This window comes from Benincasa hispida, chromosome 3 (genome assembly GCF_009727055.1).
Source record: "Benincasa hispida cultivar B227 chromosome 3, ASM972705v1, whole genome shotgun sequence".
Lineage (NCBI taxonomy): Eukaryota > Viridiplantae > Streptophyta > Magnoliopsida > Cucurbitales > Cucurbitaceae > Benincasa > Benincasa hispida.
Window position 1 is genome coordinate 40,501,292 of NC_052351.1, and position 26,127 is coordinate 40,527,418.

At 32.8% G+C, this 26,127-nt stretch overlaps 1 protein-coding gene and 1 pseudogene across 1 annotated transcript; both read left to right on the plus strand.

The window, feature by feature from the left end:
* The first annotated feature begins 14,288 nt into the window (after window positions 1-14,288).
* Window positions 14,289-16,115, plus strand: LOC120073569 (annotated as a pseudogene).
* A 2,556-nt stretch (window positions 16,116-18,671) lies between these two features.
* LOC120074633 (O-fucosyltransferase 30-like) lies at window positions 18,672-21,396 on the plus strand. Its single transcript, XM_039027813.1, is given in 4 exon segments — window positions 18,672-19,395; window positions 20,039-20,676; window positions 20,679-20,765; window positions 20,768-21,396. Coding segments are annotated over 4 exon segments (1,485 nt in total). The 5' UTR covers window positions 18,672-18,949; the 3' UTR covers window positions 21,082-21,396.
* Window positions 21,397-26,127: the final 4,731 nt, after the last annotated feature.

Consider the following 26,127-nt stretch of genomic DNA (forward strand, 5'->3'; position numbering starts at 1 on the left):
GTCCATGGACTAACTAAACCCAAGCCCACAATGCCACTTGAAAACATTATAAGCAGAGAAGTTCTCTTCATTTGTGGGGGTGATAAATTCTACACTCTAGAGAGCCTAGAGGGAATTCTCTATAATCAGAAGACTTATTGACTTTTGAAGCTGACCACACTTGAAGTTTGAAGTCCTTTAGAGATACAAGCATTCTTCCAAAACTCCAAATTCAAGAACATCCACATGCTCCGTTTCCATATATCAAGCGTGCGCATTCAACTGAGAAAGAATTAGAGTATTAAGTATTTGAAATCGAACCACATCCGTATCAAATCTACATTAACACAAGTTCAACTCCACGAAATACATTTCTCCAAAAGCCACTTATGAACGCTGATCCTTCAGGAAGATCATCAAGCCCAAAGGTCGATTATTCAAGATAAATTTCCTAATGAAAGATGTAGAGGAGCGAGATCATGAAATCACTGGCTTAAGAGAACAAATGTAGCATGAAGCTGGTGAGACGAGTCAAACTCCAGTTGTTAAAGATAACGACAAAAGGAAAACTATGTTGCAAGAATGTCAGCCACAACAATCTACCTCTGTCGCCTCCTTATCAATTCAACAACTGCAGGATATTATCACAAACTCCATAAGAGCTCAATATGGAGGACCGTTTCAAACTTATTATATGTACATCAAGTCGTACACTAAGAGAATCGACAACCTAAAAATGCTAGCAGGGTATCAACCTCCAAAGTTCCAGTAGCTCGATGGAAAGGGCAATCCAAAATAACATGTTGCGCAGTTCATTGAAACTTGTGAAAATGCAGGAACTAAAGGAGATCTACTGGTCAAACAATTAATTCGAACTTTGAAAGAAAACGTTTTCGACTGGTACACTGATCTGGAACCAGATGTAACTGATAGTTGGGAACAGTTGGAAAGAGAGTTCATAAGCGCTTCTACGGCACAAGGTGTACCGTTAGCATGATGGAGCTAACGAACACCAAATAGTGAAAGGGAGAGTCGGTCATCGACTACATCAATCGATGGAGAGCTTTAAGTCTGGATTGAAAATATAGGCTCACAGAGTTGTCCACAGTGAAGATGTGCACCCAAGGCATGCATTAGGAGCTTCTTTACATCCTACAAGGATATAAACCTCGTACATTTGAGGATTTGGCGACACGTGCTTATGACATGGAGCTGGGCATCGCCAACAGGGAAATATTTCCTAGTCTGAAGGGAGAAAAGATAAGAAAAAGATCAAATGCACTGAAAAGATTGTGAATAGTGTCGTAACAGAATCTATAGTCGTCAATATGACCCCACTAAAGTTTTCCTCCAAAAGAAGAGAAACAAGCTTTGAAAGAAAGTATGATGACGGTAAGAAGCATCGCCCAACTCTTAAAGAAAGACAGGAGAAGGTCTATCTATTCCCTGACTTTGATGTTGCAAACATGCTGGAACAACTGCAGGAGAAGCAACTTATTCAACTGTCAGATGTAAACTACCGAAACAAGCAAGAAGAGTAAACGATCTTAATTACTACAAGTATCATTGGGTAATTAGTCACCCAGTCGAAAAGTGCTTCATATTAAAAAAGTTAATCCTAAATTTAGCTCGTGAAAAGAAGATTAAGCTAGAGTTGGATGAAGTGGCTCAGACTAACCATGTTGCAATAGCAGCAACTTCACGTGTTTCAACAATGTTTGTGTCTTATGATCAAAGAGAAAGTTTCATCCAGTTTAGGATCTTTAAGCCTATAGTCGTTCGATTCCAACAAGATATTCTAACAACAAATTTTTGAAGCAAAGATGATCCTATTGAAGATGACAATGAATGGTGGATAGTTGTGACTCATCGAAAAAGAAGATAGCCAAATTTCACCCAAAAAGAGTCGCGCTCATACTGAAGCTATAGAAGAAGGAACAAGACTCATAAAAAGAAAGGAAAAAAGAAGGCGTGGAAACTAAGTCTGATAAAGAAGAAGACGAGAATTTCCTACAACTTTGACGACCAATAACTTTGGTATAATTTCTCCGAGAAGCTTCTTCGATAATCATCTAGAGGAAGTATCAGAAGTTATCGCATGTCACACTATCGGCATAGTGGAAGACGACAATGATCATATAACTACTGAAGAAGTTAATGATTTAAAAGAAATTGAGCAAAGAATTTCTATATTCGATCATATCAAGCTTTCAACTACTCGATATTTAGTCTTCCAAAGATTGAGTATGGCCACGGTAGAAGAAGAAAAGCCAATGTCCAACGTCTACTGCCACTCGAACTTTAGCCTTCAAGAGGCTAAGTATCATCAAATCAAAGAAAGATCGACCTTCAACATCTATTTTGATTGTCTCAAGATGACAAGCAATCAACATAAAAGAAAGATGAAAACCTTGAGGGCAAGACCATTTCGTGAAGAAAACAATTACGAGAAGGTCCACAGTAGTGGCCCTTCATGCATGAAGAGGAAGTTGTCCGTTGATATAAATACAGAAGGTTCCTTGATGGTGAAGTCAAAGCTCATCATATTCGTTAATCCTACAAATGAAGAGGATCTACAAATGAAGAGGATGATCAAAGCCATGATAAAATAAAAGCTTTTGAAATTTAAATGTAGAAGTTCCTTATCGCAAGAGCCTAAACAGCATGTTGCTCTTGGCCCGCAAGAGCTTAATAAAAGAACCCCTGTGAAGGGGACTGCAACGGAAGTAGATCATCTCAATTTTCAATCGTTTCTTAAAAAAAAAATTTTACAGTACATGCATTAGGGAGAAAAACTAAATTAACAGCATGCCAAAAATTAAACCAAAAAGGTTAGGAAACCTTACCCTTGAAGACGTTCTTCAAATTGAATCCTACGAACACAACCACGAAAGAGTCCTCAGTATTCTATGGTGAGAATCTAGGAGGTGTGGGTATTAGAGAGCTTTGGGATTGAGGGAGAAATAAGAATTTTTTTAGAGAGGAAAAACCTTGGTAAGCCAAAAACCAAAAGTTACAGAAAACAACAACGTTCCGTATCACTCTCTGACTCTGTCTTTTTTGCAGGTTTATGAAAGAGATCCCTTCACCACTTCTTACATGAGTGGTGGAGAGAAAAAGGTGGGGAGGGAGTTATAACTCTCTCCTCTTAATTATTTTAAAAAAATAAATAATTATAAAATTATTTAAATAATAAAATAATTAATAAATATCTTTAATTCATAATTAAATTATAACAAAAATATATAATAACCAACTTATTATATATTAAGCAATCATATGTTATATCATATATAACATATAACATATAGTTTATTTTCTCTCTCTCATGTTATTTAATATAAATCATATTTACATTAAATTTTAATTATATGAGTGTAATTCATATAATTAACATTTGAATCATATTCGAACATTTAATTCCTCTCATAAATTTTTTATATTATAATGTATCAAATACATTATAGTAGTTATATCATATATAACTATATAAACTTAATTATATCATATATAATTAAATCCCTCAATTAATCTGAACAATTCAAATTAACCCAAAACTTGATTCTCATAAAATCCGATGAGCTACCGAAAGGACCTCATGGACCTGTAGCTTGAAGCTCCAACAATACGTGAATATTAATTAAACTCTTTAATTAAATCATTCACCATCCATTTACTGTCAGACACTCCACTAAAGACGTCACAACTACATTCTTTGCACTACAGATATATTTATGTGTTCATTGGATATAACCAATCCATAGTACAACGACCCTTCACAAATAGCTCGTAAATACAACTGGGCCAAATTATCGTTTTGCCCCTGTAGTTACATTTAACTTCTTAAGTACATTGATTCCTCTAATGAATAATAAATCGTAATCCCATTATGATTAACCCTTCTCGGGCCAGAAGAGAGTGTGGTGCCATAATGTTCAAGCCCCAGAATCAGCCCTTAAGGCAGCAATTTATCTACTTTTCCAAACATTGGGGAATGAGTGAATTTCGTCTTGTGTAGCTGTGTTCCCAGCTCTCCAATCAGACGAATCCCCAAAATAGTAAGCATGTTGAGTCGGCGATCTGGCCACTCTCGCCCATACAAATCAAAGGACCACCTTCATAGGCAGAAGTTATATATTGAGAACGATGTTATATATTAAGACTACTTATTTTGTAGTCCAGTCTTATACAAACTCCTTTGTATAGAATATCATGCTCACATGTCTCCACGTGAATGATCAAGATCGGATCATTTGTAGCACTTTCCAACAATTGTAACATCTACAAAGTGAGCATACTTGTAGTGTCACCAGGATAAGGTATCCAGCCTTATCCATCTACTACATATCATTTAAGTTATCACTTAAAACATGATCCATCTGTATGTCTCAACGTACATGTTTAATTTACGAGATAATCATGGAACTTAGTTTATTGGTTTGTGATTAATGCAACAAAAATTGGAATAAAATATCATATATTTTATTAAATAAATAATGAGTTTGTACATAACATTAACAAACTATAAGATCCTACGAGATTTAAGGCATCAAACCTAACACTTAAAAGGTGAACGGCAAAAAAAAAAAAAAAAAAAAAGCCTTTGAACTATGTTATTACTTGATCCATGTCATTGTAAATGGTACATAGGCAGCTTGAAGGAAACTTTAAGTTCAATCCAGACAAAAAACAAAATCCTCATGAACTACATCATGACTTGATCCTTTTCTTCAAGGGTATGTAGGCAACTTACTTTAATTTCAATCCATTAAAAAGAAGTGGCACAAGCACACTATGACACTACAAAATGAAGAAAAAAAATTGATGTTGTTCATCTCTATTGGTGGCAACACAACATTCATCTCTACTAAAGACAAACAACAAATTGAAGATGTTCATCCCTATTGGGGGCAACTCAACAAATTGAAGATGTTCATCCATACTAGGGACAACATAACAAATTGAAGATGTTCATCTCTACTGGGAAAACACAACAAATTGAAGACGCATATTATATGCACGATGCTACACAAGTTGGATGTGTAAAATAAGGTTATCGCTAGAAAATTCGATCATATTTTCGTTCACTTAAATAAAGAAGTTGTGTTGGGCATTGCTTACTTTAAGTTCAAAGCATCACTCGTCTATAGTTCGACTCTTCATTTTCAGCTATAGATGTTTTCCAATATCAAGTTTAGAAGTTTTGTCGATGCTTCTTTAAATGCGGGTTTAGAGGCTCCGTTGATTCTCTTCCATCTTCAAGTTCAGAGCTCCATCGATGCTTCTCCATCTTCAAGTTCAGAGACTTCGTCGAGATTTCTCCATCTTCAAGTTCAGAGACTCTGTCGATGCTCCTCCCTCTTCAAGTTTAGAGGCTTCGTCGAGGCTTTTCCATCTCCAATTTTGGAGGTTTTGTCGATGCTTATCCATCTTCAAGTTCAGAGGTTTCATCGATGCTCCTGATGCTCCTCCATCTTCAAATTCAAAGGTCTCGTCGATGCTCCTCCAACTTCAAATTTAGAGGTTTCGTTGATGCTCCTCCATCTTCAAGTTCAGAGGCTTCGTCGGTACTCCCCTATCTTCAAATTTAGAGGCTTCGTTGATATTCCTCCATCTTCAAATTTGTAGGGGTGTACATAGTCCGAGTTGGAAGATTTTTGTGGACCAACCCAAAAATTCAGGTTGGTTAATAATGAACCCTATTAGTTCTTTTTTTTAAGGTAAACCCAACCCAACCCAACCAAACCCAAAATTTCCAGGTTAGGCCGAGTTAGGTCACTAATTTTTTTTTTTAATTTAACTGTTTTTAACTTTTATTTATTTATATATATATATTCGGGTCGGGTCGGGCCGACCCAACCCGAAATTAATATTTTTTAACATTTTTAATCCAACCGAACCCAAAATAAAATCTAACCCAACCAAACCCTTGCGGTTTGGGTTGGGTAGTTCGAGTTGGTCGGATTACCGGGTTTTTTGAACACCCCTACAAATTAAATTAAGGATAAAGTCTCAAATTGATGTAAAATTCAAATTTGGATATCTTTCAAATTTTATATCAAATTCATCCAAATTTAGGTTCTTATCCTTATTTCCAAATCAAATTGCGGGAAAGTATAAAATTCATCCCAAATTAAAATTTGACCATATTCCAAATTCAAATTATTCAACCTTGAGTTTTTATCTTCAACCAAAATAAATTGCAGATAAAAAAGTTCTCAATTAATCTCTTATTAAAATCTGAACATATTCCAAATTTCAAATCAAGTTTAGCCTTTATCCTCAATCCAAATCAAACTGAGTAAATCTCAAATTAAAATTTGACCATATTCCAAATTTTATCCTAAATTCCAGTTAAACTTATATACTAAATTCATAATTTGACCGGCACATCAATTGAGGTCAATTTTAAGAACAAATATATTTGATTTTTTATTCCAACTTTATATTTCTTTCGAGATTCATCTCTCATATATGTGCATAAATCTCGAAGAGAAGGCATTTGTTGAATGAGAAATTTTAGATCAATCACAAATTGTCACGTTATTTACTAAATTAATGACGAAATTCAAAATAATTGAATTCGAGACTAATTAAAAGTTGACAGGTATCCCAAATTGAAGTTGAAGAGATAAATTCGTGAATTCGAATAATGCCACGTGTTTTCATCATGATCATTGGATTGAATAAAACTAAATTTAATATTATAATTTGGGATAAAGTCCAGTTGAGCCCAAAAATGGGTTTAATTTGGCCAAAATGTCAAAATAAAATCCAACTACTTGGGCTCAAAGGCCAGGTTTATGGACTAACCGAGCCCAATCCCACGAAGCCCACCTGGGAAATTTATATATAAGGAAGTTATCTTCATTTGTGGGGTTGAGAAATTCTATACTCCGGAGAGCATGGAGGTAATTCTCTGCATCAAATATACATCAATACATTTCTCCAAAAGTCACATGCGAACTCTAATCCTCCAAGAAGATCTTCAAAATCCAAAGGTCGATTATTCAAAAAGATCATCAAGCACAAAGGCCGATCATCCAAGAAGATCAATAAGCTCATAAAAGATGATCAGCAAGCCCAAATGTCGATCATCCAAGAATATCAGTCTGACTTAAAGATTAAAGTTTATTTTGAAAGCATCAAAGGATTATGTATTAGATATTGTACTTACTATACTAAATTTAATAGAAATACAAGAGCTCAAATTCCACGAAGCAAGTTTCTCAAGAAACCTCGTGTAGATAGTATCATTTAGGATCGGCAAAAGCCCCAATCCTTGTTTCATCGAGATATCTTTTTTTCCCGATGATGCGACTTTTTTAGGTCGGGGAAGGTTTTTCCAAAGATGCAGCTGACAGTTGGATTTCTGTCAGGATAGGGTGTCCCAACAGTTTCTTGAAAACTCCAAATTCTATATTGTAACGTCAGTAATTTCTTGCAACTTACATAGTAATTTTGTTGCACTTTGTGACGATTTTAAAAAGTCATTCCTATAATCATCATTGACGTTTCATGCAATGCATGTTTTTTCATTGCTAAAGGTTATGTGCGACGAAATTCGAACATTAGTGACCTTTTTTTTTCATATTTCTTATAGTGTATGAATAATTTGATTGGTAATTATTTATTTTTACTAGAAAATCAGAATAATTTCCCTTTAAATTTAAATTATCCATGTGAAACTAATCATATAAAAAAAAATTAGTTAGAAGTTTATCTATAAAATTACAAGAATTTCACAGTAGTAATTTAAGTTGATTAATTTTTTGAAGAAAAAAAGGGTAAACATTTCCTGGGTACTCAATGGAAATTTCACAGGAGCAAGGAAGTCATCTCCATTCCCACTCACCTCTTCAACATCTCTAGAATTAATATCTTGAATTTCAAAAAATGTTTAATAAATGTCCAAACTTTTAATTTTGTAGCATGTAAACTTTATAATTTCACATAAGTGACTAATAAAATAATAAAATTTTGATTTAGAGATCTTGAACACTTTCTAATGTTTTGAAATGGTTGAAATCACTTTTGTCATTTTCAAAATCACTGTGAAACATGTTGAATTTATCAAAACTAATTTTGATAATATGAAAATTGTATTTAAAAGTGTAAAATTGAAAATTAAATTAATTTTGAGTAATTAATATTGTGTTTTCGAGTGATTTTAAAAATGAAAAAAAATGATTTTTAATGATTTTATAATCACTCCTAAACATACACTAAAAAAATTGGGTTGTAGGTTGGGTTTTTAAATGGTTGGACTTAAATTTAAAACAAAAAATTGACCCATATATCCCCTTGAGAAGTGATACCCATATCTGAAAATGCTTAATGTTTAGAATCTTTGAAGCTTAAGCTTTTCTTTTGAAGCTTTGTCTGCCCACCATGAATTTCACTTACACTTTCAAACGCCAATGGCTTCTCAATTCAAAATTTCACCGTATGCTTTTACAAATTAAAAAAATAAATAAAATAAAATAAAATAAAATAAAAAATCCACTTTTATGGGAGAATCTTTGACTGCAGAACAAACACTTTTGACGCTAAAATACCTATATTTATTTTAGCAGAAAGTAAATTTTAATCTAAACTTTCGATTTCATTAAATTGCATTTTTAAATTTAGTGAATCATAATATTCTCGAATGTCTAGATAGTTAGAGGATAGGAGATATAGGGCAATGTTTAGAATGTAATATGTATTTATGGATAGATATTTTTTAAAAAATTTGAATTAATTAATAAACAAATTCTTAATGTTTATTGTTTTGTATTATATCCACGTACATGATATATTCTGCTTATGTTTTATGTTTCGTGATTTTTTTTTACGAAGTAATAAAAAAGTTGATTCATACTTTATATTGATATGAAATCATATGAAAATATAAAAAATATTTATAGAAATGTTGATACATTAATACAAATTTAATATTATAAAAAGGGGAGAACGGACCCCTCGAGATCAACCTCTTCCCGTGCATGGTCAGGGGTCAACCTCGTAACTCGAGGGGTCGGTCTCAACACCGATGGGCCGAGTGGCTGACCTATGTGGGCCGGATTCATACCTTGGAATAGAGCTCGTGTTTGTGGGCCTTGGGCTTTGTTAGGAATCTTAGCCACATGGGCTTGCATAGCTTCTCATGTTTGAGCTCGTGGGCCAATTGTCAATAATCTTCAGCCCTAACATACTCTATTGAAATATTGGGTAGTTAAATAAGGAATTTTTATAGTCATTTGGTTTTGTATACTTAAATTTATAAACGCTATATTTCAAAATTTATTTGTTTTGTTATCTTTAATTTATATTTTTGCGAGAATAACGTAATTATGGCTACTCTAATTTCAAAGTGAGAAACTATACATATAATTCACAAGGATTGAAAAACTTTGCGAAGGACAATTGTTTGAAACATGAACGGTTTTGGCCCTTCAACTTAAAGTTACTAAAATAGGATAGTCCCAAATATAATAATGATGTTTACAATTATTTATAACTTATAATTATCTCTAATATTATTATTTTAAATAATCCTTATTATAATATTTACTATTTCCTTTTCATTGTCTCTTTTGCTCTTTGTTGTAATGTTTACTATTTTCTATCTAAACTAAAATAGTTTCATCCTAAACACGGGCTATTATAACTCATAATAAAATAGTATGCACCTCAAACATAGACTATTATAACTTGCATACTATAATAAGCAATTTAGTTCTCCACATACCTTTAAAAAATGTTGGTATTTTTAAGTTAATAGATACGAGGTATAATGATGGACTAAGAATTTAACTACGGTTGATGGAGGAATTGGAATTTTCTTATAGTTTTACAAAAGAAGGAAATAAATAAATAATATTTAACAGATGAATTAAACCTAAAAGAAGAAAATCCAAAAATTTTTGCTTGCTTCTTAAAAATCCAAAATTAGTAACCTCCTTTTTTTTCACAAAGTAAACTAATTTTTACATAAATGAGCATAATTCAATTAACATAAACATAATTTAATTAACATAGTGGGTATACTATTCATTTTGAAGTTAGATTCAATTCTCTCACCCCACATATTTGAAAAGAAAAGGAAAAAAAAAAACTCAAAACTAAACTAATTTTGCATTTAAGTAGAACTAAACGATTTTTTTAATTAAAAAAAAAAAAAAAAAACTAAACCGATAAAAGCAGTATTATTGTCAACACAAATCAAATCAAATGGATTTTTTTTTTAACAATAAATTTAAATTGAATACCCGTAAAATTGTTCAAATTGACCCAAAAAAGGAAAAAATAAATTCTATAATTGACCTCTTATTGAGAACATAGTCGGTTTTGACCCTTTTTAGATGTTAAATACCATTTTTAGCCTCAATTTTAAATGCTCCCCTTCTCCTTTATTTCCTCTCTCTTTTGTTTTTTCCCTTTCAACGATAGAATGACGAAAATTCAATACAACATCAATATTCCATTCTATTTTTTTTGTCAATATTTATTCTAAACCAACATTGTACCATCAGAATTCAATGTTATTAATATCATGGACTATTATAACCTACATACTATAGTAACTAATTTAATGTTTCAAACATCAAAATTGTTGGTATTTTTAAGTGAATAGATACGAGATATATAGTCATGGACTGAGAATCAGTCTATATGAATTCGACGGAGAAATTTGAATTTTTCTTATAATTTTACAAAAGAATAAAATAAATAAAAATATTTAGTGGATGAACTAGACCTAAAAGAAGAAAATCCAAATTTTTTGCTCGCTTCTTAAAAATCCATAGGAAAATTTGTATCTTCCTTTTCACAAACTAAACTAATTTCTCCCTAAATGAGCATAATCTAATTAATATAGTGCATATATTATCAATTTTGAAGTTAGAGATTTAATTCTCTCATCCAACCTATTGAGAGAAAAAAAAAAAAAAACCTAAATTAAACTAATTTCGCATTTAAGTAGAACTAAATGGGAAGTTTTTTTTTTTAATTAAAAAAAAACTAAATTGATAAAAGTAGTATTCTTGTCAACACATAACAAATAAAATGGAATCTTTTTAACAATAAATTTAGATTGAAACCCCCTAAAATTGTCCAAATTGACCCAAAAAAGCTTTTCTATGATTGATCTCTCATAAAAAACACGATTGGTTTTGACCATTTTCATATGTGAAATACCATTTTTACCTTTAATTTTAAATGCTCTCATTCTCCTCTATTTCTTACATCGCTTTCTCTTCCTTGATCGTAATTGGTCCTACTTTCTCTTGCTGCTCATCTCTTTTGCTTTTCCCTCTCAACAACCAAAAATAAAAAATTCAATGCAACACCAGTATTCCATTTTATTTTATGTCAACATTTATTCTAAACCGACATTATACCATTAGCATTCAATGTTATTGATATCAAACATGAAACAAGTAATGGAAGATCATTTTTAGTTGAACACTTTCACTTTTCGCATTACTCTCTCACCTCCGGTCGATTTAACATTTTCTTGTAATGGAAGATGTTTTAAATATTTTGTTCAATTTATAAACATGGTTGGAAAGAACACGAAAAAAACATATGAAAATGAGTGATCATTTAGTTAAAATGGACTTGTATTGTTGAATATATGATCTAAACAAAATTATCACTCATGCAAAAAAAAAATGCAGATCAATAACCTCGAGTGTGCGATCATTGACTTATCGCTTCGCAATTTTGTTTTCATCACATCTCTATCGATATAATCATTATAAGTCTATTATAATTTTAATTATAAAACTTGTACGTTTGAGTTTGCTTGTGTTTATCATGGACATATAGATAAAGATGTTGTTAAATTATAAGTTTAATTATTAAATTTGTATGTTTATGTCAATTATCAATATGGCACTAAAACTTGTTTGGTAATCATTTTTTTTATTTTTGAAAATTAAACCAATTTTCTCAATGATTTACATATTTCTTAAATATAATGGTTGAATTATTAGCCAAATTTTAAGAACAAAAATAAAATTTTAAAAGTTAATTGTTTAGTTCTTAAAATTTGACTTTATTTTTTAGACTATTGGTAAAAAAATAGAAAACAAATGAATAAATTTTGAGTTGGTAGTAGTATTTATAGGCTTAATTTCTAAAAACAAAAACTTAAAAACAAAATCGTTATCAAACCGGTATAAAGTTTTTATTTTTTAGTTGAAGTAGCCATTAAGAAATGTCAAAACTTTAAAAATCTCAAGGAGTTCTTTTAATTTTTATTATATATATAAAGACATATGACTAATGTAAGATTAAGAAATTTGAACAAAGGATAAAATGATGATTTATTTCAATTGGGGAGATGTTTGGATTGAGAAAATTGTGATGAGAATAAGAGTGGAAATGGGTAAGAGATGTTGTTTGGTAAAGTTTTGAAGCTTTAGACATGAGCAATTCCCATGCATTCCTTATACCCATGTGATACGTATCCAAAAGTGTGAGTTTCCTTCATACCAACACTCTCTTCCATTTTAATGCATGAATTTATTTATTTATTTTATATTACTAAAATTTATTAATATATGAATATTAAATTTAGAATTTAGAAAATTATATTAAATTTTAAATTATAATATTTAAATTTAACTACTCCATAATCATTAATTAATTATATAATAAATTTAAAAAACTGACGCATTAATAATACTAATTAAATAATAAATTATATTTTTAGTTAATTAATTGTGATTATTATTAATATTTTACGAACTTATATTTTAATAATTATAATTAGTTTACCATTGGTTAATTATAATTCATTATTTTTTAATCACAAAATGCTATATTTATTTTTTAAACTAATTTTGATTGTTTTATTAACTAAAACATAATATTTATATAAATTCGCCAGTTTGATACATCAAATTATGTAATCAAGTAACTCTAATTATAAAATACTCAATTTCACAAATAGTTTAAATTAATATTATTAGTTGATAGTTAAATAATTAATTTTGCTTAAAATCCTGAATTGAATTTATTGTTTATCAATTAATCTATCAAAATTTTATATTGATTGAAATCGTGTACCCGGTACACGATTTCCATGTGGCAGAATCTCTCCCACAATCTCGCTCTCTCCAATAATCTCGCTCTCTCCCACTTTCTCGCTCTCTCCCACAACCTCGCTCTCTCCCACAATCTCGCTCAGAATCTCGCACTCTCCTATAATCTCGCTCTCTCTCACAAACTCATTCTCTCAATCTTTGAACTTTGAACCTTTAACCATATAATGTTCTAAGCTCAATTATAAAATTCTGATGTTGAACCTAATTTTTATACTTTAAACAAAAGAACTATTAATACCAAAATAATAATAATAATAATAATACAAACATAAACATAAACTCATTATGCAAACCTTTTAAAACTCAAAATATCTAATAATTGTAAAACTCATAAACGAACTCGTGTACCGGATACACGGGTTCGCTTGACCGGTCAACTAGTCAGCTAACGTGGTCAGCTGACTGGATTAAATGCACTCGCCACATGGAAATCGTGTACCGGGTACACGATTTCACTACACTAAATCAGTCAATACTTTTCCAAACACCTATTTTTGAAAATTTTCCCCCAACCCTATTTTTGTCATTTTTTAAAGTTTTATTTAGAAAAGTGGCAAAAAAAAATTTAAAATTGTAAAAATATCCAAATAAATTTATATAATAGAAAATACTAATTAGTAGATGACAAAATTATCCTAAAAACAACCCAATTAAGTACAAACGAGAATGTAAAGATGAACTTCTTAATAAGAAACAACCCGAATACTACAAATACACTTTATCTAAATATTCAAGAACCACAAATACACTCTATCTAAATATTCCAAGAGCAAAAATTAAAAATCACCTAATATAGTCCTTAACGCTTCCAACTACCTATAGAATACATGCATGTAAGGAAAGTTGACAACAAAGTGGTGGGAGTCGTAAGGATGTCCACAATGATGAACTTTGAAGGTGAGAAATAGCAGAGTTGATTGTACCAATGAAATTATTGTTGGCAAATGAGTATTTGAAGAAATTGTAATCTCAGAACGATACGATATTGGAAATAGGATTGCATTTGACACCAAACTAGTTGTAGGAAGTTTTATTGTCTTCATTCCATGTGACCAATTCGCCGAATCTTGAAGACCAAATTTAAACATTATTTATCCCAGAATGTCATGAAAATAGGTCCCAACTGATATCCAATGGGCCAATTCAAAACAGGCCCAATATGGATCATTTATAAGCCCAACTAATAAACAAAGGAGAAAGGCGACATCTGTCTCATTTTGCCCCATCTTCGATATCTCACATGCAATTGCAGAGAAGCTCCGAACAAAGAGAAAGGCCATGAATCTTCGATTAACCAATGGAACTCGAAGAAATCCAATTTATAGCTTTGACTTTTTTCTTTGTCTGTTCTCGTTCTTCTCTTCTGTTCCCTCTTTCTCCTCTACATGTCCTCCTCCTCTACCTCTTCCTTTATGTCCTCGACTGCATTTTCCACTTCAACTTTGCGACAATGCAATTCCCAAATCTTGAACTTTGGTGAGAAATTTATGTTTTACGTGCCTCACAGCAGCTTTAGCAACCAACTTTCCGAGTTCAAGAATACTATTATGATGGCTGGGATTCTGAACCATACTCTTGTTGTTCCTCCGATACTCAATCACCATGCAGTTGCTCTTGGGAGTTGTCCGAAATTCCAAGTTTCGGATCCTAGTGAGATACGATTTTCGGTTTGGGAGCATATGCTCGAGCTTCTTCAGAGTGGAAGGTAGTCATTTCCCCCTTGGTTTGTATTTTTATTTTCTTTTTTGGGTTTTTCAATGTCTTTATTTTTCTTGAAATGATGAGTGCTCTGGTTGTTGGGTTGCTGGATTGTTATGTAAATTGCTTCTAGATTGAATTATCGAACCGTTTTGGTAAACTCGTAGCAATTCTAGCTATAGTTTACTTTTCCATTCTATTCTTTTGTGACTGATTTAAGGAAATGAAAAAAACAAGGCTAAATTATATAAAATATCCCTAAACTTTGTCATGTGTTTTAAAAATGTCTATACCCTTTTAAATGCTATATTACCCTCGATGTTTCATAAACGGGTAGAAAATTGTTAGGATGCTAATGGAAAATGGGACTTAGAATGGTGTGGTAGTAAATTGAAACAAAAATTGGGACCGCCACATTGTTCTAAATCACCACCACCATAAGTTTACAAGTCTCAATTTTCATCAACATTCTAAAGAGTTTGTATTCTGAGGGTAGTTTTGAAACCTTCAAGAAAGGTCGAAGGTATTATTGAACTTTTGAAAAAATATCGAAGTTTAGAGTATTATTTTGTAATTTAGCAAGAAAAAAGAAAATGCCATGGTAATATTTCATGGCATTAGTTATTCATTTCAATTTTGTGGCAGGTACGTTTCGTTGGCAGATATTGTAGATATTTCATCATTAACTTCTTACTCTTCTGTTAAAGCCATAGATTTTAGAACCTTTGCATACTTATGGTGTGGAGTGCATCTGGAAAGTGTTTGTTCAAATGAATATAACCTAAAAGCATTGTGGTCGTCTACTAGCAGGGCTTGATGGGAATGTAGACAAATGTTTACATGTTATAGATGAAGATTGCAGAACTACGGTTTGGAATTACCAAAATGGTGAAGTTGATGTGCATTAGACTTGTTTCAGCCTGACGAACAACTTAAGAAAGAAAAAGAAACTGTCCTATGTCAGGCGCCGTCGAGATGTATATGGAACCCTTGGACCAATTCGAAAGCTGAATCAGCTACTATTTTGGCATTTGAAAGTCTTTTTACCGCTCCATACAAAGGTTCAGAGCTGTATATTGATATCCATGAAGTTAATGGAGATCAAAGCATCAGTTCTTTTATGAAAAACATTGATTATCTACCATTTGTCCCAGAAATCTTGAGTGTAGGAAAGACTATATTGACAAGATCATAAAAGCTCCATTTCTTTGTGCCCAACTGAGATTGTTAGATGGGCAGCTCAAAAATCACTGGAAGGCTACTTTTCTGGCCCTCAAACAGAAATTAGACTCCATAATAAAGAATGCTAATGAACCTATTTTTTTTTTTGGTGAGACTTGATCTGAATCTAATTGGACGGAAGCTACTTAGGGGACTCGTTAGTGATTCAAATCACTTCAAACTCTTTTTCTCAAAGAACACGAGAATCAGCTCTAAGAGCGTCTAAAAAGGTGATGGCTGTAGGACATGGCTTGAGATGGACATCCAGTGCATTTGGTCCTGGCAGCATTCGTGATATGAAGAAAAAATGTGCTTCTGAGAGATTACCGGATGTTCTCCTATATATAGAGAGGAAACTATTTGCAGTTGTGCTTCACTTGGTTTTGTTGGTACCACTTGGTCCACCATTGCTGAAAGCATAGAGCTGATGAGAAAATATGGAGTATGTTCAAGTCAAACTTGAACCCCATTTTGACATTTACCTTCAAACATGAAATTCTTTGGGATGTCCACTTAACCGGATTATTGGACGGAAACTCCGATGTACTTTTATTGAATATGACCATCTGATTTTGTGGTTTGCTTGTCATGCCTCAAAGAGTCGAAGAGTGCTTTCCCAGCAATTCTCTCGTGTATTCTTGTGACCGGTGGTGATTCGCCCCGCATAGAATTATGCTTTTCGATTTACCAACAATTGATATGGTGGATTGTATCAATATTGGTCATCGAATCAGTTTTCAAGGTTGCATTTGGATGTAAGTATACATACAGTTCCATATTTACTATGAAGAGGAATACATATTTAGTTTTTTCCACAGTGGTGCAGCAACTAATAGTTTAGGAGATTAATATAGTCCTTAAGGAAAACCCTCCTATTGTTTTCTTAGAAAGATTGAATTTATGTACTACTCATGGTTTTGGAAATGGAAATACATGGAATTCATGGTGGACTTATCCTTAGTCCTCCTACTGATGTATTTAGAATCATTTAGGTCTAGTTTGATAACCTTTTGATTTTTAAAAGTTAAGCTTATTGAATATTATTTTCGAGTTCCTAAAAAGAAGAAGTTTCTGTTTTTCGGAAAAACAAGTATAGTTCTTAAAATAGAAAACTAAAAATGAAATCTTTGTCGAGTTTAACTATTAAAAGTTGTTTTTTTTCCTTTGGGGCTAACTCAAAGATGGTGGACATATGAAACTAACTTATAGTCCCTGTTTTTCCACTTCTAGATTTTAGTCATTTCCATGGAATGAGATGCCTAGATCTGGCAGGCAAGGACAAACAATTCAAAACGAAGTATAATTCTTGCTAGGAGCATCCGAATTGAAACCGGTGGGTGGAACCAATTTGGTTCGGGTTGGATTGGTTTTTATCAAAATTAAAAAGACCTGAATTGTCAGTTCGATTCTGTTCCCATTTTACCTGAACCAAAACCACTTAAAATAAGATTTAGGGTTTCTTATTTCCTTAGAATACGAATCTACCCATTTACAACCCTAATTTTTGCACTATTTTATCTCTTCATTCTTTGGAATTTTTTTTAAAAATAATGACAAAAATATGGTTGGGGGGATATTAAATAGGTGTTTTGGAAAAGTATTGATGGATTTAGAGTAGTGAAATCGTGTACTGGCAGACCATGTGGCATAATCTCACCCACAATCTCGCTCCCTCCAATAATCTCGATCTCTCCAGTCTCGCTCGCTCCCACTTTCTCGCTCAAAATCTCGCTCACTCTAAAAATCTCGCTCTCTCCCATAATCTCGCTCTCTTCAATCTCATCTCTCCCAAAATCTCGCTCTCTCAATCTTTGAACTTTGAACCTTTAACCATATAATGTTCTAAGCTCAATTATGCATATTCTGATAAAATTCTGATGTTGAACCTAATTTTTATACTTTAAACAAAAGAACTATTAATACAAACTAAAAAATAATACAAACATAAACATAAACTCATTATGCAAACCTCCTTCTAAAAGTCAAAAGATCTATTAATTGTAAAACTCATAAGCGAACTCGTGTAGTACACGAGTTCGCTTGACCGGTCAACCAGTCATCTGATTGGATTAAATGCACTCGCCACATGGAAATCGTGTACCGGGTACTCGATTTTACTACCGTAAATCTGAATACTTTTCCAGAACACCTATTTTTGAAAATATTTTCCCCTCAACCCTATTTTTGTCATTTTTAAAGTTTTATTTAGAAAAATAGCAAAAAAAAGTTTTCAAATTGTAAAAATATCCAAATAAATTTAAATAATAGAAAATACTAATTAGTAAATGACAAAACTATCCTAAAAACAATCAAATTAAGTACAAACGAGAATGCCAAGATGCACTTCTTAATAAGAAACAACCCGAATACCACAAATATACTTTATCTAAATATTCAAAAACCACAAATACACTCTGTCTAAATATTCCAAGAGCAAAAATTAAAAATCACCTAATATAGTCCTTAACGCTTCCAACTACCTATATAATGCGTGTATGTAAGGAAAGTTGACGGCGAAGTGGTGGGAGTCGTATGGATGTCCACAACGATGAACTTTGAAGGTGAGAAATAGTAGAGTTGGTTGTACCAAAGGAATTATTATTGACAAGTGAGTATTTAAAGAAATTGTAATCTCAGAACGATACGATATTGGAAATAGGATTGCATTTGACACCAAACTAGTTGTAGGAAGTTTTATTGTCTTCATTTCATGTGACCAGTTCGCCGAATCTTGAAAACCAACTTTAAACATTATCTATTCCAAAATGTCATGAAAATGGGTCCCAACTGATGTCCAATGGGCCCCATTCCAAACGGGCCCAATATGGATCACTTATAAGCCCAACTAATAACCAAAGGCCCACTATCGGAGAAAGGCGACATCTCCATCATTTTGCCCCGTCTTCGATATCTCACATGCAATTGCAGAGAAGCTCCGAACAAAGAGAAAGGCCATGAATATTTTCGGTTCGAGCAGATCTTCGATTAACCGATGGAACTCGAAGAAATCCAATTTACAGCTCCGGCGTTTTTCTTTGTCTGTTCTCGTTCTTCTCTTCTGTTCCCTCTTTCTCCTCTACATGTCCTCCTCCTCTACCTCTTCCTTTATGTACTCGACTGCATTCTCCACTTCAACTACGCGCCAGTGCAATTCCCAGATCTTAAACATCGGTGAGAAATTTCTGTTTTACGCGCCTCACAGCGGCTTTAGCAACCAGCTTTCCGAGTTCAAGAATGCTATTCTGATGGCTGGGATTCTGAACCGGACTCTTGTTGTTCCGCCGATTCTCGATCACCATGCGGTTGCTCTCGGGAGTTGTCCGAAATTCCGAGTTCCGGATCCTGGTGAGATACGATTTTCGGTTTGGGAGCATATGCTTGAGCTTCTTCGGAGTGGAAGGTAGTCATTTTCCCCTTGGTTTGTTTGTTTGTTTGTTTGTTTGTTTTTTTGGGTTTTTCAATGTCTTTATTTTACTTGAAATGATGAGTGTTCTGGTTGTTGGGTTGCTGGATTGTTATGTAAATTGCTTCTAGATTAAATTATCGAACCGTTTTGGCAAACTCGTAGCAATTCTAGCTATAGTTTACTTTTCCATTCTGTTCTTTTGTGACTGATTTAAGGAAATGAAAAAAACAAGGCTAAATTATATAAAATATCCCTAAACCTTGTCATGTGTTTTAAAAATGTCCATACCCTTTTAAACGCTATATTACCCTTGATGTTTCATAAACGGGTAGAAATTCGTTAGAATGCTAATGGAAAATGGGACTTGGAATAGTGTGGTGGTAAATTGAAACAAAATTCGGGACCGCCACATTGTTCTAAATCACCACCACAAGTTTACAAGTCTCAATTTTCATCAACATTCTAAAGAGTTTGTATTCTGAGGGTAGTTTTGAAACCTTCATGAAAGGTCGAAGGTAATATTGAACTTTTGAAAAAATATCAAAGTTTAGAGTATTATTTTGTAAATTAGCCAGAAAAAAGAAAATGCCATGGTAATATTTTATGACATTAGCTATTCATTTCAATTTTGTGGCAGGTACGTTTCGATGGCGGATATTGTAGATATTTCATCATTAACTTCTTATTCTTCTGTTAAAGCCATAGATTTTAGAACCTTTGCATACTTATGGTGTGGAGTGCATCTGGAAAGTGTTTGTTCAAATGAATATAACCTAAAGCATTGTGGTCGTCTACTAGCAGGGCTTGATGGGAATGTAGACAAATGTTTACATGCTGTAGATGAAGATTGCAGAACTACAGTTTGGACTTACCAAAATGGTGAAGTTGATGATGCCTTAGACTTGTTTCAGCCTGACGAACAGCTTAAGAAGAAAAAGAAACTGTCCTATGTCAGGCGCCGTCGAGATGTATATGGAACCCTTGGACCCAATTCGAAAGCTGAATCAGCTACTGTTTTGGCATTTGGAAGTCTTTTTACTGCTCCATACAAAGGTTCAGAGCTGTATATTGATATCCATGAAGTTAGTGGAGATCAAAGCATCAGTTCTTTGATGAAAAACATTGATTATCTACCATTTGTCCCAGAAATCTTGAGTGCAGGAAAAGACTATATTGACAAGATCATAAAAGCTCCATTTCTTTGTGCCCAACTGAGATTGTTAGATGGGCAGTTCAAAAATCACTGGAAGGCTACTTTTTTGGCCCTCAAACAGAAATAGACTCGATAATAAAGAATGCTAATGAACCTATTCATGTTTTTGTGATGACTGATCTTCCTGAATCTAATTGGACTGGAAGCTTCTTAGGGACTTGGTTAGTGATTCAAATCGCTTCAAACTCTTTTTCCTCAAAGAACACGACGAATTAGTTCTACGAGCATCTAAAAAGGTGATGGCTGTAGGACATGGCTTGAGATGGACATCCAGTGCATTTGGTCCTGGCAGCATTCGTGATATGAAGAAAAAATGTGCTTCTGAGAGATTACCGGATGTTCTCCTATATATAGAGGAAACTGTTTGCAGTTGTGCTTCACTTGTTTTGTTGGTACTGCTGGGTCCACCATTGCTGAAAGCCATAGAGCTGATGAGAAAATATGGAGTATGTTCAAGTCAAACTTGAACCCCATTTTGACATTTACCTTCAAACATGAAATTCTTTGGGATGTCCACTGAACCGGATTATTGGACGGAAACTCCGATGTACTTTGATTGAATATGACCATCTGATTCTTCTCTGCTTGTCATGCCTCAAAGAGTCGAAGACTGCTTTCCCAGCAATTCTCTCGTGTATTCTTGTGACCGGTGGTGATTCACCCCGCATAGAATTATGCTTTTCGATTTACCAGCAACTGATGTGGTGGATTGTATCAATATTGGTCATCGAAGGTTGCATTTGGATGTAAGTATACATACAGTTCCATATTTACTATGAATACATATTTAGTGTTTTCCACAGTGGTGCAGCAACTAATAGTTTAGGAGATTAATATAGTTCCTTAAGGAAAACCCTCCTGTTGTTTTCTTAGAAAGATTGAATTTCTGTACTACTCGTTGTTTTGGAAATGGAAATACATGGAATTCATGTGGCTTTAGGAGATTAATATAGTTCCTTAAGGAAAACCCTCCTATTGTTTTCTTAGAAAGATTGAATTTCTGTAACTCGTGGTTTTGGAAATGGAAATACATGAAATTCATGTGGCAGAATCTCGCTCTCTCTCGCTCTCTCGCTTTATCTCGCTCTCTCTCGCTCTCTCTCGAAACCCTCCTATTGTTTTCTTAGAAAGATTGAATTTCTGTAACTCGTGGTTTTGGAAATGGAAATACATGGAATTCATGTGGCAGAATCTCGCTCTCTCTCGCTCTCTCGCTCTCTCTCACTCTCGCTCTCTCGCCCGCGCCCTCTCGCCCGCGCCCTCTCGCGCTCTCGTGCCCTCTCGCTCTCGCGCTCTCTCCCGCTCGCTCTCGCGCTCTCTCTCGCGCTCTCTCTCGCTCTCTCTCTCTCTTGCTCTCTCTCGCTCGCTCTCTCCCGCTCTCTCCCGCTCTCGCGCTCTCTCGCGCTCTCTCTCGCTCTCTCCCGCCCTCGCGCTCTCTCGCTCGCTCTCTCCCGCCCTCGCGCTCTCTCGCTCGCTCTCTCCCGCCCTCGCCCTCTCACTCGCTCTCTCCCCCAATCTGGATCTCTCCCACAATCTCGCTCAGAATCTCGCTCTCTCAATCTTTGAACTTTGAACCTAAAACCATATAATGTTCTAGGCTCAATTATGCATGTTCTGATAAAATTCTGATGTTGAACCTAATTTTTATACTTTAAACAAAAGAACTATTAATACAAACATAAACATAAACTCATTATGCAAACCTTCTAAAAGTCAAAAGATCTATTAATTGTAACTCATAAGCGAACTCGTGTACCGAGTACACGAGTTCGCTTGACCGGTCAACCAGTCAGCTGGTGGATTAAATGCACTCGCCACATGGAAATCGTGTACCGATTACACGATTTCACTGCCCTAAAATCTGAATTCCAAAACACCTATTTTTGAAAATATTTCCCACCAACCCTATTTTTGTCATTTATTTAATAAAAAAAAGATTATTTTAAAAAAAGATTCCATTTATTACATGAAAAATGTCTAGAAAATAAGACTGGTCGCTAGAAAATGAAAAATTGGTATAAATATTTGCAATATAAAAATAAAAATATTAATATTATTTAATAGTTTTAAATTTTATACTAATTTTAAAATATTTCCTTTATACTAATTTTCAATTTAATTGATTTCCTTGGTTAAAAATATTTTAATAAAACTACTAAACCGTCAAAATTTATAAGTCGAAAGAATTATATTTTATTCAATAATGTTTAATTTTGTTTGTAATTAAATCTAATCTTTTATTATTTTAAAAAAATAATTTAGTTTTTATATTTTAGATGATGCCCTTATAATGAGTGAATTTTAAAATTGATTAAGTTTAACCAAGGCTCAAAATATGATGTCTATATGTCTCGATTTTGTGGAAATATCGATATTAATGTATTGAAAATTTTGGGAAAATTTATGAAAATTGATGGAAGTTGATGAAAATCGTTATAATTAGTTAATGAAACTCGGATTGAGATTGAATTAGACTATAATTAACTATTTTTAATCATCATTTTTATAAAGTAAGACAACATTTATTATAAAATATTTTTTCAAATGTTGATGCTATAGTACAAATTTAAAAAGAAATGAAAAATAATTATAAAATAATATCAAATATTAGTAATTAATTACAAAATTAAAGGACGTGGATATTTGCATACAAAATAATTGTAATTTATTTATGATAAAATGGAGTAGATACAAAAACGAACAATCGTAATGTTAGACTTAAAAGGAATATAAGAAGCATTACAAAAAGAACACTCTAAAGGTCGATAGACTTAGAGAAAATGAGAGGTTTATTACATAATTCTAAAATGATGTGAAAATCAAATACAAAATATTTGAACGAAATTCAAAATAAATATATGTTATTTTTTTCAATTTTGATTTTTTTGAAAGGAAACTTTGGATTGTAAAGAAATAAAACTCTCACATAATTCAATTTTGAGTGAAATGACACAAAACTTCAATAAAAAAAATGGATAAGTTAAAAATAAATATGTAATTTTTATACATCAAACTTTGAACACTAATAAAATATTGTTTATATTAATGGATAAGTTAAAAATAAAATATAATTTTTTATATTAAAAGAGCCATTGAGCTAATAAGGAAAATTAAAAGGATATTGTCCTTTTAGAAACTATTTAATAAAATATTGTTGTTTTCAAACTATTTGTAAAAATATTGATTTTTTTTTTTAAAAATAAGTCGAATTTTGAATGCTCGACCTTTCCCTTTCTTTATTTTTATACGTCAAACTTTGAACACTTGACCTTGCCCTAACTTTATTATTGAATCTGTTTCCATATATACATGACCAATGAGAAAAAAAGCTAGTAATCATTAGAGGAAAAATAACAACAATAACAGAGAGAGCGAGATATTGAGAGAGAGCAAGAGTGAGAGAGCGAGATCTTAGGAGGGAGCGATACTGAGAGAGTGAGATCTTAGGAGAGAGGGATACCGATACAGTCTTCACTTTATTTGAACTTTCCATAGAAATATATATAAAAAAAAAAGGAGAAAAAAGAGCTAATAATCATACTATAATTGAATAATCATCAGACTATAATTGAATATATCAGATTATTATACTATAATTGAATAATCATTAGAAAATAAATTGAATATATTAGATTATTATACTATAATTAATAGAATATATTAGATTATTATTGATTACAAAAAAATGAATATACAATAGATTATTATAAAAAAATTGAATATACAATAAATTATAATAAAAAAATTGAATATACAATAAAATGAATATATAATAAAAAAAATTATTTATTATTCAATCCCTAACTATGTGGAGCCCGTCTTAGTAACGAAGGACACTTCCTTAGATTATGTCCTAACTGGTTACAAAATCCACATCGTTGTCGATTGGCTGGTTCTATCCAATTCATCTGTTGTGATAACATGAACTTTTCAGTCTACCAGGTCTTCTCAACAGCGATGGATCAGGATGTAAGACGAGGCATATTAGGGCGTGATTCAATAATCTTCATGCGGTACAGGTTGAAATTGAGGAGAGTAACATTCAACATACGTTGACAATTTGTAGTAGTCCTCAATAAAATATTCGTAGTTCATGTTGAAATATGAGCAAACGGCCATAAAATGCAAGCATGGAATGTCGAATGATTGCCATTTGTTACATGAACAGTACCGCTCGTACCTATTTAGCCTCAATATTTGAACGTTTCCTCCTTTGGCATTGAGATTGTGATATCCGATCTTCACATGAAACACACCTTCATACCGATCGTATGATTGTACTTCATGTTTACTAAATCGTGCAGCCCATTTATTTATTTTTTCGTGTGCGTACCTGGATTTTTACTCCACTTAGTATTATAAAATGTGTTTGAAATAAACTATTAATAAATTATATATATATATATAAAAACAATATTTACCAGGTGTATTTATCTTGACGCTCCAATGCATCCCTTATTTATGCTCTTCTTTTCTCAAAATAGTTCACGCATTTGAAGAATGTTATCTGAGCAAGAGCATTTATAGGCAACATTCGAGCTCATTTAAGGACTCCACTCTGATAGATTTGTCGTCATCCACCCATATCTCAATCCTCCATCATATGCTTGAGTCCATTGCTTTAAACTAATGTTGTAAAAAAAACTTAGACAACTCCGATTTATTCCTTTGATATCTTCAATTGCTTTGTTGAACTTTTGAATTTGAAACTGACACCCGACACGATAAACACAATTTTTCAATGAATTAAATTTATACTTTTTATTGAAGTTGCTGACGATATGTCGTAAGTAGAAACGGTGGTGACATTTCGGTCCCGTCCAACCATTTGCTGGGTTGTTCACTGCTGCAATTATACCAGCATGTCGATCTGAACTTAAACACACCTCTTCGTGTGTTACAATTTCTCCCAGGTGTTTCATACTTAGTGATCTCGAACAAGCCATCATACTGAACGGTACTGTTCATGTAACAAGTGGCAAGCATTTGGCATTCCATGTTCGCATTTTATGGCCGTTTGCTCACATTTTAACATGAACTACGAAGATTTTATTGAGGACTACTACAAATTGTCAACGTATGCTGAATGTTACTCTCCTCAATTTCAACCTGTACCACATGAAGATTACTAGATCACGCACCCTAATATGTCCGTCTTACATCCTGATCCATCCTTATTGAGAATACCCGGTAGACCGAAAAGTTCACGTTATCACAACGAGATGAATTAGATAGAACCAGCCACTCGACAGCGATGTGGATTTTGTAACCAGTTAGGACATAATCGACTGAAGTGTCTTTTGTTACTAAGACGGACTCCAGATAGTTAGGAATTGAATAATAAATAATTTTTTTATTACATATTCATTTTATTGTATATTCAATTTTTATTATAATTTATTATATATTCAATTTTTTTTTATAATAATCTATTGTATATTCAATTTTTTTATTTTTTTATTTTTGTAATCAATAAAGTTTTACATTATAATAATCTAATATATTCAATTTAT